The following is a 14,741-nucleotide window of genomic DNA, read 5'->3' as shown; positions in this document are numbered from 1 at the left end:
GCCAGAGAACTCTTCTCCCTCTGAACCTACCATCAATCCGGCTGACAAGCTCTTCCAGCGCCTTCACCTTCTTCTGGATCCCTGGTTGTGCAAAGGTGTAGTTATCCTGTGAATGACATACAGCCAGGGATGAACACGGACTCTAAACAGCTGTGCTATCAACTGATGTTCACTGAAACATGTTTAAAAGTTTAGTATGTTTTCCAAAGCTAGTACCAATGGCCAGTGACAGTGTTCTGGGAAACAAGGGAATGTATAGAACAACAGAAAGCGGGGAAAGCCCAAGGGAGCCCTGCATTGTGGAAGCAAACCCACATCCTTGAGGTGTGCGGCAGAAAGGAGCAGCCTCCTCCAATGACAAAGCCAAGGCAACATGGAGATTTCTTCAGACTCCAAGGGACACTACACCATCACTGTTGGTTTTTTTTTTTTTTTTTTTTTTTTTTTTTTGAGATAGGTTCTTAATCTATTGCCCACTACAGCTTTCCTCCTAGGCTCAAGCAATCCTACCACCTTAGCCCACTGAGGACCTGGTACTGTAGGCCCACACTACCACGCCTGGCTAATTTTTAAATTTTTTGTAGAGATGGGGTCTCTCTGTGTTGTCCAGGCTGCTCTTGAACTCCTGAGCTCAAGCGATCCTCCAGTCTTGCCCTCCCAAAGTGTTGAGATTATAGGCATGAGTCACCGTGCCTGACTCCCACTGCTGTTTTGAAAGCTGTAAAGCTAATGAAGAAGGACTGAGATGGACCAAAAGAAGGAGGGGACATGGTGGGTGGGCCTGCCTGATACAGAAGAGCAATAAGGAAACCAAAGGAGGTTTGGACCAAACGTCTAGGTCCTGGGAGCCCCTGGACCTAGACGTCCCCACAAGGGCAGAAGCAGCTCACCTGGATTCCATCTAGCAGCTTGCTCATGCACCAAAAGCTGTCAGCCTCAATGCTTCGCAGCATATCTTGAGACAAGTTGGTCACATCAAAGTTCTCCACATCCTCTTCTGTAAAACAAAAGGTGAAGAGAGTCCAGAGGTCTTATCTAAAAATGGAGAGAGAGAGATAGATTCTAGTGTCTTCAACGGGGTCTTTAAGGCCAAGTGAGGACCAGGCTAACCTGATGTCAAGGAATGAGGGTTTGCCCCTCTACTCCCTGTGTCAGATGGACAAATATGTCCCAGAGAAGTTCTTGAGGATCTCGTCACAACACTGGACAGGCCATTTCTCATGCTAGTCCCATCATGTCCAACATATGTTTCTCTTCCTTGGCATTTGTTCTTTCAGTTTTAGAAAATGATACTTCAGGTCTCATGTTCAATAAATTATACTCAGCTCCCTGGAGATGGCCTGGAAAATTTCTTTGATTTCAGCTTAGTGAGCTGTCTAGCACACTCATACTCATATGTAGAGAGAACAGCTGGGATCAGAAAGCCCCCACAGTTCATTTGAAAGATGGAATTCCCAAGTTCTGATAAGGCAGACCCACAGTCTTGCCATTCAGAAGAGAAGTTATGCATGTGAAGGAAGATGAGTCAAGCCTGTGAGTGCTTCTAGGACTTAATTCCAACAAGATGGTATTTCTCAAGATGGTTTCTACAAAATATCAATCCTACAGGGCACTCAAAAAGAAAAGGAGGTTCCACAGACACATATGGTTGTGAAATGTTGCATCAGATATTCCCATCTTGGAGACTGGCAAAGATCACAGCACACAAAAGGGTCTGAGAAGTTATCAGAAATTTTGCATTAAGTAAATCTGCTCAACTTTGTTTATCCAGCATTTCCCAAGCTTATCTAGCCATGAGACCTCTTTGGAAAGGACTGTCTGTTAGCTTCTTAGGGAAATCTCCCACTGAGTAACAGGAATGAGAATCTGTCTCGTCTGAGATGCAAATGAGGAAAACATAAGCAGCCCTCCAGAAACCGGAAGAAGAAAAAGGCTGTGTGACGTGTCCTTCCTAGCCCATGTTTAGCTCCCCCTTCCTGTCACAAAGAGGTGAAGTAGTAAGAAGTGCTATGCTTGCTCAACAAGAAAGGCCCTGTATGCTTGTCAGAGGCCACACACTGAAACAATCAGACCCTTGAGTTCTCCACCAGACAACTTTTCTCCTCAGACACACAACCCCTATTCTGGAAACAGGATGTTCACTGCAATCCCTTGTGCTACAGAGATACAGGCATCAGAAAAAAATCTATCTAGCCTTTTTTTTTTTTCTTTCTTTCTTTGAGACAGGGTCTCACTCTGACGCCCAGGCTGGAGTGTAGTGGCATGAACTTGGCTCACTGCAGCCTTGATTTCCCAGGCTCAGATGATCCTCTCACCTCAGCCTCCCAAGTAGCTGGGACTACAGGTGTACAACCACGCCCAGCTAATTTTTTGCCATGTTTCCCAGGCTGGTCTCAAACTCCTACACTCAAGTGATCCTCACACCTCAGCTTCACAAAGTGCTGGGATTACATCTGAACCTCCTCGAGATAACACGTAAAAACTCTCAGATTTTCATCCTGTTTAAAGAGCTGTTTTTGTTTTTGGTTTTTTGAGACGGAGTCTCACTGTTGTCGTCGCCCAGGCTGGAGTGCAATGGCGCGATGGTGGCTCACTGAAACCTCTGCCTCCAGAGTTCCAGGAATTCTCCTGCCTCAGTCTCCCGAGTAGTTGAGATTACAGGTGCCCGCCATCACGCCTGGCTAATTTTTGTATTTTTAGTGGAGACAGGATTTCATCATGTTGGCCAGGCTGGTCTCAAATTCCTGACCTCAGGTGATCCACCCGCCTCAAATTCCCAAAGTGCTGCGATTATAGGTGTGAGCCACCACACCTGGCCTAAAGAGCTATTTTAAAAATGAACATCAAAGGCTGGAAAAAAAAAGACTTTCTTGAGAAGGGTGGGGTGCTTCATCAGGAAAGCCATGACTCTAGGAATAACCTAAAAAATCCAACTTGAAGGTCAGCTGCAGTTTATAAAATGCTAACTACAGTGCCTGGCACACAGTAGGCACAATATGGCCATCTTAGATGACGTTTATTACGAACCTGTAATGACATGAAAAAGCATGTCACAGTACTAAGGAGAAAAGAGGGGAAAATTATTTATGGCATACTTTTAACTAATGTACATACAATATTTATGTGTTTATATAAGCACAGAGGAAAGACAAAATATCGCAAGTTTCACAGTATTCCCCAGGTGGTATGAATAAAGGATTTTATTAAAGCTTTATTGGACTTTTCAAATTTTCTATAATAAGTGTAATTTTTATAGTCAGGAAAAAAATGCACAGTATTTTAGAAAAAAAAGAGCCACAATTGACTACATCTGCCTTTTATCACCAAAAAAAAAAAAAAAAAAAAAATTTTTGTAAAACAGTAAGCTGGCAGAAACTAAAAATCTAGATAGCGTATAAAGGTCAATTGGAGAAATCACTTTTTTTTTTTTTTTAAAGACTCAGTCTCCCTCTTGTCTGCCAGGCTGGAGTGCTAAGGCACAATCTCAGCTCACTGAAACTTCTGCCTCCTGGGCTCAAGTGATTCTCCTGCCTCACCCTCCCGAGTAGCTGGGATTACAGACGCCTGCAACCATACCCAGCTAATTTTTCTATTTTTAGTAGAGATGGGGTTTCACCATGTTGGCCAGGCTGGTCTTGAACTCCTGACCTCAGGTGATCTGCCCACCTCAGCCTCCCAAAGTGCTGGGAATACAGGCGTGAGCCACCATGCCAGGCCAGAGAAATCACATTTTACTTTTCTTTTTGAGACAGAGTTTTACTCTTGTCATCTAGGCTGGAGTGCCATGGCGCAAGCTCAGCTCACTGCAGCTTCTGCCTCCCAGGTTCAAGTGATTCTCCTGCCTCAGCCTCTCAAGTAGCTAGGAGTATAGGCGTGAGCCAGTAGGCCCAGCTAATTTTGTATTTTCAGTAGAGACAAGGTTTTACCTTGTTGGTCAGGCTGTTCTCAACCTCCTGACCTCAGGTGATCCACCTGCCCCAAAGTGCTAGGATTACAGGTGTGAGCCACTGTGCCCAGCTGAGAAATCACATTAGAAAAAACTCTTCCAGGAGATACCATTTTTCTTTTATTCCTAACTTAAACATTTACTATGTAGTGTTTTTTATATATGTAAGTATATATACGTATTTTTAAATATATGTTTGTATATCTTTGTAAATAGATATATAAAGCTATATTAAAATATAATTATATCTAAAAGTATATTTAACCTATATTTAAACATAATTATAATTATATAAAAATAAAAATCATATAATTTTATATATTTTATAATATAATATATATTTATATATTATTTTAACAAAATATATTATTGTTAAAAGGCTGGGCATGGTGGCTCACGTCTGTAATCCCAGCACTTTGGGAGGCCAAGGCGGGTGGATCACCTAAGGTTGGGAGTTCCAGACCAGCCTGGCCAACCTGGAGAAACCCTGTCTCTACTAAAAATACAAAATTAGCCAGGTGTGGTGGCTCATGCCTGTAATCCCAGCTACTCAGGAAGCTGAGGCAGGAAAATTGCTTGAACCTGGGAGGCGGAGGTTGCAGTGAGCTGAGATCTCACCACTGCACTTCAGCCTGGGCAACAAGAGCAAAACTGTCTCAAATTAAAAGAAAGAAAGAAAGAAAGAAAAACAACAAAAAAAGTTTTCATCATTTTACCTAATATTTTACATGTTTTATATTATATTTTAATATTATATATTAATTAATTTAAATTATATTGGGCTGTAAAACCCAGCTCAGGATCTTCCTTTGACTTTTTGCTTCATGTTCTAAGGTCTGAGTTCCTGTACATACCTCTAGTTCATTGCTGCATGGTGTGCCTCCATCATACTTTATCCATTCCCCTGAGGATGGATACCCAGTTTGGCTCCAACTCTCATGACCATAAACAATGCCCCAAAGAACTATTTCCTTTGAGAGTTGCTCTGGGTCACAGGCTCAGACAGACTCTTCTCCAGGGCCAGCCTCACAACAGTACACAAGGAAGGAGGGCCCCTTCCCTGTTAATGAGCATGACTTCTAACCCATGCTAGGCAGCAGCTCCTTCTTTATAATAGGGTTATAAGAAAAAAAGTGAAACCCACAAGGATGGATCGAGGCAAAAACTACCCCCATTCCTCAGACACATTTCCCAAAGGAAGATCCAGAGCTCCATAATAAATTGAAGGGTCTTTTCCAACTTGGGCATTTTAGGATTCCAGAACATTGCATTACAATGCAAATACAAGCAGAATTGGAAACCACACATGGCAGGGTATAAAGAGAGCAAGAGCCCCGGTTCCTGGGGGCAACAGGAGCACTGCTGTCATATCAGCCCTGGTGACCTGTGGCTTTTTGTCAGACAGAATAGCAAGCACATTGTCTGCTAAGAGCAGACTCTGGAGCCAGACTACAGAGCTCAAGTCCTGGCTCTGTCACTCATTAGCTATGTGACTGCACAAATGACTTTACCTTCTGTGTCTCAATTCCTCATCTGTTAAAATGGTAACATCAGTCCCAGTGTCATAGGATATTTTATGGGTTAAATATGTTAGTTAATATATGAAAAGTGCTAACAACAGTGCCTGGCATAAAATGAGCACTACATAAAAGTTAGCTGGCATAATTATATTGTTATCAAAGGGACAAATACACTTCTATCTTATGTAAGCCACTGGCACTGTCTTTTTTTTTTTTTCTCTTAAGAGACAAGATCTTACTATATTGCCCAGGCCGGTCTTGAACTCCTGGGCTTAAGTTATCCTCCCACCTAAGCCTCCTAAAGTGCTAAAATTACAGGCGTGAGCCACCGTACCCAGCCAGCACTGATACTCTGGATCTCTGTTACTCAAAGCCAAACTTAATCCGAACTGATACACCTACCATCCCAAAACACACCTTAAAAATAAGTTAATTTTCAAAGTTCTCTACTTTTGCCTTTCATCTTAAGGAGGAAAACCTGATTAACAACATGAGGTCATAAGTTGGTAAGGTGCCATGCTCAGTAACCGTAGCAACTCCAAACCTGTAGCCATCTAGGGAGCAAAGGAACAACAAACAAAGTGCTGAACCCTATTTTGGGGCCCTGAATTGGGGGCTGTTGTCTGCCCACTACTAGCCCTTTGTTTTTACAGCCAGTGAGATAGTTCCCCTGCACTGCAGAGAGTGGGAGGGAGGGTTTAGTTCTATTTTTCTGCCTGCTGGGAGGATAAAATTCAAACATTTAGTCAAAAACTGTGAGCTGAGTGCACCAGCAAAAAGCAACGGAGAAAGGGAGGAGGAAATGCTCTCTGAAGGGCTTCATTCAGCAATAAACAATCTGTTCAGAAGGATCATTAAGCGTCCACTTGAGGAAATTCAACATATAATTGAAGCTGAAATGGGAAACCATGCCAGCAGTGTAATCTCGAGTGAGGGCAGAGTCTTTGGTTGTCATGACAGAGCATACAGTAGCTAGGACTCAGATGGGAGGAAGCGATATTTTAAGGGATATTTTATGGCTATTTTAAGAGGCAAGGCATCCAAATGGAGGAAACCCAAAAGCTCTCTATAAAAATCAAATTGCCCACTCTGGGCCTGACAAAGAGCATGCCCATTTATTAGCTGATGAAACGTACTTGAGTGATGGCTCCAGTCAACTGTTTATTTTTCCGGGAACTCTGAGCCCCAGTCCTAAAAAAATCGGCTTAATATATGCCTCAAAAATTCCCTGACAGCTTTAGGAAGAACTGGTTTTGCCTACAATGACAAGAGTAACTTGTCTATTCACTGCTCTAGGCATTTCCCAGGAATCATCTGTGATCTCAGGGTAATTTCTAGATGTGATCTGGTGGGCCAGCATGATTCACCCTGACCAGCCAGACCAAGAGGCTCCAACGCCTCAGCTGCAGATGGCCTGTCTATTTTCCAAAGCTTCTGTTTACCTGATTCAGGTCCTTGCTGTTGTTTTTAACTGGACTCCTAAGAACACCTTGCATAATATTTTCTGATAACAAAAGTAAACAGAAAAAGCAAAAAATATTTTCAACCATACATCTAAAGAACCTCATAAAACAGGAACAAATATTTCATCCAGAAAAAAAATGGTTTTAAGAAAAGTGTCAAGAATTCATCTTATCACTTCTATGTAATAATTTTGAACTGGTTCAAGTGCTATATATAAACGTATTGTTGGGTGTTATGCATCTGACATTTTCAGGCAAGTACGGGATGGCAGTAGCCGGGACAACACACCACTGCAAACCTGCAAGTTTAGAGAGGGCAGAGAGGCCACTTGCTAACCTGGGAGAGCCAAACTACCTGACAAAGACAGCAGAGCTGGTCTCTGAGAGAGATGGCCACTCCAATGAGATGGTTGGAGGAAAGGCTTATTCTGAAATTTCCACAGAGAAGAGACCCACTGGGAGGCGGTTCATGTTTCTGGCTGTCAGAGCATACGTGCTGTTTTGAAGATGCTGCTTAGCTGACCATACGGCATTCTGACACTTTGCCTGTCAATCAGGTGGTTACTATTAACTCGAAATGATACATGAACTCTGGCTGCTCAAGTGTGGGATAGCCCAGTATCCCACCATGATGTCCTGTTTAAAATTAATTTTAAAAACCAACATACTACCAAGTTTTCGCTATTTTCCTTAGGTTGCTGTATTACTTTTACTTTTATTTAGCAAACATTAGTTGCTGCTGGTTAAGTCAGCCTCCTAAAATTGGCTATAGGATCCCAGATTATAAGGGTCCAAACTGAGTATTCCAGTTATGGGGCAAAGGAAGAGGAGGCAAAGGAGAGGCAAGGTCCAGCACATACTTAACCTTCTAGGACCTGCCCAAAGACCACTCACAGAGACAGGCAGCAAGTTACTAAGATGCTATGGATGTGAAGAGGCCCTGGGAGGCTCAGGGCCCCCAGTGCCAATGTCAGCTGTTCACAGAGGCTACTCATGTAGGCTAAAATTTCTTGAATATGTTGGCTACCTCAACTTCTCCTCTGTTACAATTTCTCACTTATCCCTGGGGTCAGATGAGGGACAGAGAACACATGCACACCACAAACTGCTCAGTTCACTGCCAGGGTAGAGGACCAGGCAAGGTCTTATAATCTCGAAATAATAAGCCACAACTTGCCCCTGGAGAACTCATCTCCTGCAATGAGAAGAAATCCAGCACTGGACATCTCACCAAATGCACACACTGCCTTCAAGTGTAACTGAAAGCATCTCAGCACCCTGGCTGGGCTATCTTCACACATTGCTGGGAAGAACCTCAATATTTCTCAGCGGCCTGTCACATAGGAGGCTGCTTCATCTATGAAGATGGGACCAGGAGCCAGCTTGAGTCCCAAATAGGGGGCAGCTAAAAATTCAGCATCAAGCCCACTCCCTAATTCCCTCCAAACCAACAACATTAAAGTAGAAACTTCTTACCATATGATTCCATTTAGGTAACACTTAAAAATAGGCAAAACTAATCTGGGTGTTAGAAATCAGTACAGTAGTTACCCTTGCAGGGACTGTGGAGGAGAGGATGGGTTAGGGACTAGGAAGAACACAAGGAGACTTCTGAAGTCCTAGAAATGTTTCATGTCTTGATACGGATGTTGGTTATTTTGGGGAAATTCATCAAACTGTGCATGTATGATAGATGCACTTTTCTAAACATATAATTAAATATAAAGGTTAAATTATAAAAAGCAGTAAAGGAATGTCCTCTTGAGACAATAATGAAGTTTGTCCAGTTTCATATTCGGTCTAGCATGACAGGGAAGAGCAGACCTTGGAGAGCTGATGTCATGTGCACGGAGTCAGATCTAAGTTGGAGGGTGCCGCCTCCTAGGACTGAGTGTGGAGGGTGAGCACAATCCACAGCAGCCCAGGAGCAAGACAAGGCAATGGGATCCATAGTACCTTTTCTTTGAAAATGTGTGTTAACTATTAAAAATTAACTGCACAGCCCACTCCCTTACCTCCTTCAGGACTCTGCCCAGATGTCATCTCCTCAGTGTGAAGGTAGCTCACTACCGGGTTTAAAGTGCTCCCACACTTGCCAGCGTGGCACATCCCTGTCCCTCTTTCTTGCTTTGTTTTTATCCATAACACTTAATCTAACAAATACCCATTTTTTTCAGTTGATTGTTTCTGCCCACCAGAAATTAAGCTAAGAAAGCGATTTTTTTTTTTTAGCTGAGCATGGTGGTGTGCGCCTGTAATCCCAGCAACTTGGAAGGCTGAGGCAGGAGAATTGCTTGAATCTGGGAGGCAGAGGTTGCAGTGACCCGAGATTGTACCACTACACTCCAGCCTGGTGACAGAGGGAGACTCTGTCTCAAAAAGTGATTTTTTTAAAAAGTAGAATTATGCATAGTAAACTGCACCTATGTGCACAGTTCTGAGTCTTGACACATGTTTATGTCTATGGTTTGAAAAAAAAAATTCCCCTGTCCAAATAGAGAACGTTTCCATCACCCCAGAAATGTTTCCTCATACCCACTCTCAGTCCATCTCCTACCATAGGCAAACTCTGTTCTCATTTCTATTGCCATGATAAGGTTTACGTATTTTTAACTCCATATAATGCGAATCATACAGTATATACTTTTTTTGGCATCTGGTTTCTTTTGTTCAGTTTCATGGTTTCTGAGACTCTGCCATGTTGCTGTACTTAGCAGTACGAGTACTGTCCCATAGTATAGGTATCTGTTCTCATATTAATTGATATTAGAGTTGTTTCCAGTTTTTTGTCTATATAAAGTTGCTATGAATATTTTTGTATATGTCTTTTGGGGCTATAAGCCTTCATTTTCCTTGAATAAATACCTAGAAGTAGCAGGCAGGGTTTCTGTCTCCTTTGCTTATTGTCATAACCCCAGTGCCTAGAGCAGTACCCTGCATGTGCAGGTGCTCATCAAGACTTGTTGACTAAGTGATGGTGCTTTAGCGGAGAGGGAGCTTTCAGCTAACTCACCACAGTATCAGAAAAGTGTAACTCACTGCCCTCCAGTGGCCAAGCCTAGTGAAGCTATACTAATTCCTGAGTATTCTGCAGTTATCATGGAATTTTCATTCTCTCATTCATCTGGACATGTGTGGAATGCCTATTTTGGACACCAGAATGAAGGTACTGGGAATATGAAGATGTTTAAAATAGTCTACGGCCTCAAAGAACCAGAAAGTCTGGTGGCAGAGAGTAGGGGGGAAACACAACAACTGGTGAGGTAAAGTGCCACAGGAGAAATCTACAGTGACGGAAATAGCACTATTGGATGCCGGGGATGGGGAGGACCCAGGGAAGGCTTCTCGGAGGAAGGGGAGTCTTAAAGGGTACACAAAGATTAGCCCAGGAGATAAAGAGATGGTGCAGAACAAGGGCTTTACATTTACAGTGTCCATTTCAGATAGTGGAGTTTAAGGGGTGAAGCAGGGAGCAGATCACAGGGCCTTACATGCCAAGTTAGAAAACCTGGGTATTTAACCTGTAGGTGGTGGAACACTAAGGAAGGATTTTTGTCAGAGGAGTTGTGTGGGCAGATCTGTGTTTGAATGGTGTGGAAGATGGGTGTGAGGGGATAAAACCAGGGGTGAGAAAACATGTTTGGCTGGTTCAGCAATTCAGGCCTGACCTAGGGCACGCATCGTGAGAATGAAGAGGAGGAAGCAGATCAAGAAACATTTAGGATGTAAAATCATCAGGGCTTGGTAAATGATTGGATATGGAAGAGTGAGAAAACAGAATCATGAACGCTTCGTAGCATTTCTGATTTAAGTGACAGGACATGCTGCCAACTAAGAGAAAAGGGTGTCTGAGTAAGGGAAGAAGAAGAGCTGAACACTGAGTCTGAGGAGCCTAGGAATAGCAAAGATTCCCTACAAACTGTTCCCTCCTTCCTCCTTGGTGGCAGGACCCGTAAGGATACTGGCCACCTGGGACAGACTGTTTTCCAGCCTCACTTGTTTGCTAGGTGTGTCCACATGATTAAGCTCAGACAAAAGAGAATCAAGCCCCTTGTGCAAGTCATGCACAGCTCTTAGAAATGTTGTCAAACACAAGAAGTATGCCTTGCTTCCTTGCCTTCTCCATACTGGCTGGGAAATAGATGTGATGGCTGGAACACAAACAGCTCTTAGATCATAAGAAAGAAACAGCATGCTGAAGACTGCAGAACAACAGAGAGGAACCTAGATCTCTGATATTTTGGAGCAGCAGATAAGTCCCAGATCACTTACCTCTGGACTTTTAATGTGAGAGAAATAAGCTTTTCTATCTTACTTAAGGAAATGTTACTTGGGTTCCCTGTTATGTGCGGCCTAGCTAATCCTAAGTGATCATCTGTGACATAATCAGGTGGAAATGTCATGTAGGGAACTGGACACAAGTCAGAGGTCTGGGAAGGACTTCCTTTCTGAGAGTTCCGTTGCCGTCATGTTTCCAGGTAAAATCTACAGTGAAAATCCTACTGTGCTGTTTCATGCAGAGGAAAAGAGAAAAGGTTATTTGATAATTGGTGTTGCAGTTTGTACCTAAAAATATCATCAGACACCACTCTTCTTTTGAAAATAGGAAACATCATGAGCCCTGCTCTTCTACTTGATTTCCTTATACGCATCACTTCTGTAGTTCCTGTTAAGCAGTTTATTTTGATGACTGCCACACGGCCAATTATATTGGACCTTGGTATTTTCAGAGCTAGATTAATATTGCCTAAGCCTAAAAGCTCTTGGAGGAAACAGTTTAGAATTATACCAGTTGGCCAGGTGTGGTGGTTCACGCCTGTAATCCCAGCACTTTGGGAGGCCAACGCCAGTGGATTATAAGGTCAGGAGTTCAAAACCAGCCTGGGTCAGGCACGGTGGCTCATGCCTCTAATCCCGGCACTTTGGGAGGCCAAGGTGGGCAGATCACCTGAGGTCAGGAGTTTGAGACTAGCCTGAACAACAGGGTGAAATCCCATCTCTACCAAAAATACAAAATTAGCCAGGCGTGGTGGCACATGCCTGTAATCCTAGCTACTCAGGAGGCTGAGGCAGGAGAATTGCTTGAACTGGGGAGGCGGAGGTTGTGGTGAGCTGAGATTGTGCCATTGCACTCCAGACTGGGCAACAAGAGCGAAACTCCGTCTCAAAAAAAAAAAAACCACCAGCCTGGCCAAGATGGTAAAACCCAGTCTCTACTAAAAATACAAAAATTAGCCGGGTATGGTGGTGGGTGCCTACAATCCCAGCTACTTGGGAGACGGAAGCAGAGAATTGCTTGAACCTAGGGGCAGAGGTTGCAGGAGCCGAGATTGTGCCACTGTACTCCAGCCTGGGTGACAGAGTAAGATTCTGTCTCCAAAAAAAAAAAAAAAAAAAAAAATTATACCACAGTCTCAGAGATAAGATTCCAGAGACTTTATCTCCCCAGGGGTGACACCCCCCCACACACACCCAGTGCTGTCACCACTAGACCCAGACACAGCTGGCTTCAGCAGATAAAGAAGCTGCTTGGGGGCAAGGCTAGAGCTATAGACAACTTCTCTATCAACTCACAGAGGAATCCCTGGTCTTGCTATTTCCAACTACTTTACAACAAACATGACATAAAGTATGAAGCAGGCTTAGATATTATTATTTTTTTTTTGAGACAGAGTTTTGCTCTTGTTGCCCAGGCTGGAGTACAGTGGTGAGGTCTTGGCTCACCACAACCTTCACCTCCCGGGTTCAAGCAACTCTCCTGCCTCAGCCTCCCGAGTAGCTGGGTTTACCGGCATGCACCACCACTCCTGGCTAATTTTGTATTTTTAGTAGGGACGGGGTTTCTCTATGTTGTTCAGGCTGGTCTCAAACTCCCAACCTCAGGTGATCTGCCTGCCTTGGTGTCCCAAAGTGCTGGGATTACAGGTGTGAACCACCACACCCAGCCCTCAGGTACTAATTTTTAAAAGTGATAGAGATGGCAGAGAATAGGTAGGGGAAGAGATATGAGAGAAGCTAAATAATGTCCCAACAGCATGTGGACTCCACAGCTCTACTAGGGCAGATGCCCTATGCTATGATTCAGTGAGATCGGGTAGTGGGGTAAGGCTGCCTGGAGAGACCTGTCCAGGATAATGAGGGCAGCTGCTGGCCTGTTCCACAAGAAAGATAGTTCAGGCCTCTGCAATAGGGAGAGTCACACCAGGAGGGCCAGAGCAAAAAAGCTTTGACAGCAACTGCCTCATCCAGACATGCCACCATGAGAGAAGTAGAGAAGCATCATTGCCCAGACAAGAAAATTATGCTTGATGGCCACAATGTTGTATCTATCTCTGTTCAAGAAAGGCGTGAGGCTGGGGAGAAGTCTGTATTTCTTTGAAATGTAATTTATATCTAGCAACTGATAGGTAAATAAGATGTAGTATATCCATAAAATAGAATATTTGGCCATACAGAAGAAAGAAGTACTGACACATGCTACAACATGAATGAATCTTGAAGACATGACGCTAAGTAAAATAAGCCAGACACAAAAGACTCCATACTGTGTGATTCATTTATATGAAATGTTCAAAATAGGGAAATCCCTAGATACAGAAGATTAGTGGTTCTCCAGGGATACAAGGGATGGAAGGCTTAGGGGTGACGGCTAAAGACTATGAGGGTTCCTTTTGGGGTGAAAAAAATGTTTTAAAATTGATTGTGGTGATATGCAACTCTGCAAATATACTATGAATTATTCACTGTGCCCTTTAAATGAGTGAATTGTTTGGTATATGAAGTACAGCCAAATAAAGCTGTTACCAAAAAACCCATGAAAATGTAATTTATAAATTTACTGCAACTCCAATAAAAATTGTATTAGGCGAAGCTTTCTCACTCCTAAATTTGACAAGTTGATTCTCAAGCTCAACTGGATGAACCTGGAAGTAAAAGTTGGCTTACTTCTTTGGATACATACTGTATGAATCCACTTATATAAGGTACCTAAAAAGGTCAAAACTCATAGAAACAGACAAAATGGTGGCTGCCAGGGGCTAGGAGGAGGGAACCACAGGGTTGATGTTCAGAGGGTACAAATTTGACAACTTTACGCAAAATGAGTATGTTTCAGTGATCTGCTATACAACATTGTGCCCACAGCTAACAATACTGTATTGTGCACTTCAAAATTTGTTAAGAGGGCAGATCTCATGTTAAGTGCTGTTATCCCTACAAGGAAAAGATTAAAAATAAATAAAATTTAAAAATAAGCTCAACTGGAAAAACAACCAAGACAATATTTTTTTTAAAGGATGATGAAAGAGACTAGCCCTAGGGGCAATTAAAAAAGTCACTAATAAAAAATAATTGACCAGCCATGGTGGCTCATGCCTGTAATCCCAGCACTTTGGGATGTCAAGGTGGGTGGATCACTTGAGGCCAGGAGTTCCAGACCAGCCTGGCCAACATGGTAAAACCCCATCTCTACTCAAAAATACAAAAATTAGCCAGGTATGTGGCCCACGCCTGTAGTCCCAGCTACTAGGGAGGCTGTGGTGGGAGGATCGCTTGAACCCAGTGAGTCGAGATTGTACCATTGCACTCCAGCCTGGACAAGAGCATGAGACGCCATCTCAAATAAATAAATAAATAAAATAAAAATAAATATTAGTAATAAATAATTTAACAAATTTACAAACTCAAAAAATCTAAGCTGTGTGGTACTGGATAGAAATGGAGACAAATGAAATTAAACTGAACAAAGCAGCAGAACCAAGTAATTAAAGAAATTCATATAATATTATGAAGAGAGATTTCACATCAGTGAAA

The 14,741-nt window shown here is 42.9% G+C and overlaps 1 protein-coding gene across 1 annotated transcript in view; it reads right to left on the bottom strand.

The window, feature by feature from the left end:
- The window catches only part of TBC1D22B (TBC1 domain family member 22B), a 78,041-nt gene that overhangs the window by 20,285 nt on the left and 43,015 nt on the right, over nucleotides 1–14,741 (bottom strand). The window contains exons 9-10 of the mRNA XM_032253603.1: nucleotides 891–997; nucleotides 31–106 (exon numbers count right to left, since the gene is read on the bottom strand). Of these exons, the coding sequence (XP_032109494.1) occupies nucleotides 31–106; nucleotides 891–997 (183 nt within the window). The remainder of the gene's footprint in view (nucleotides 1–30; nucleotides 107–890; nucleotides 998–14,741) is intronic.

Source organism: Sapajus apella, unplaced genomic scaffold (assembly GCF_009761245.1).
Source record: "Sapajus apella isolate SASKATOON/1434 unplaced genomic scaffold, GSC_monkey_1.0 scaffold83, whole genome shotgun sequence".
Lineage (NCBI taxonomy): Eukaryota > Metazoa > Chordata > Mammalia > Primates > Cebidae > Sapajus > Sapajus apella.
This window is presented reverse-complemented; position numbering and strand designations above follow the sequence as displayed.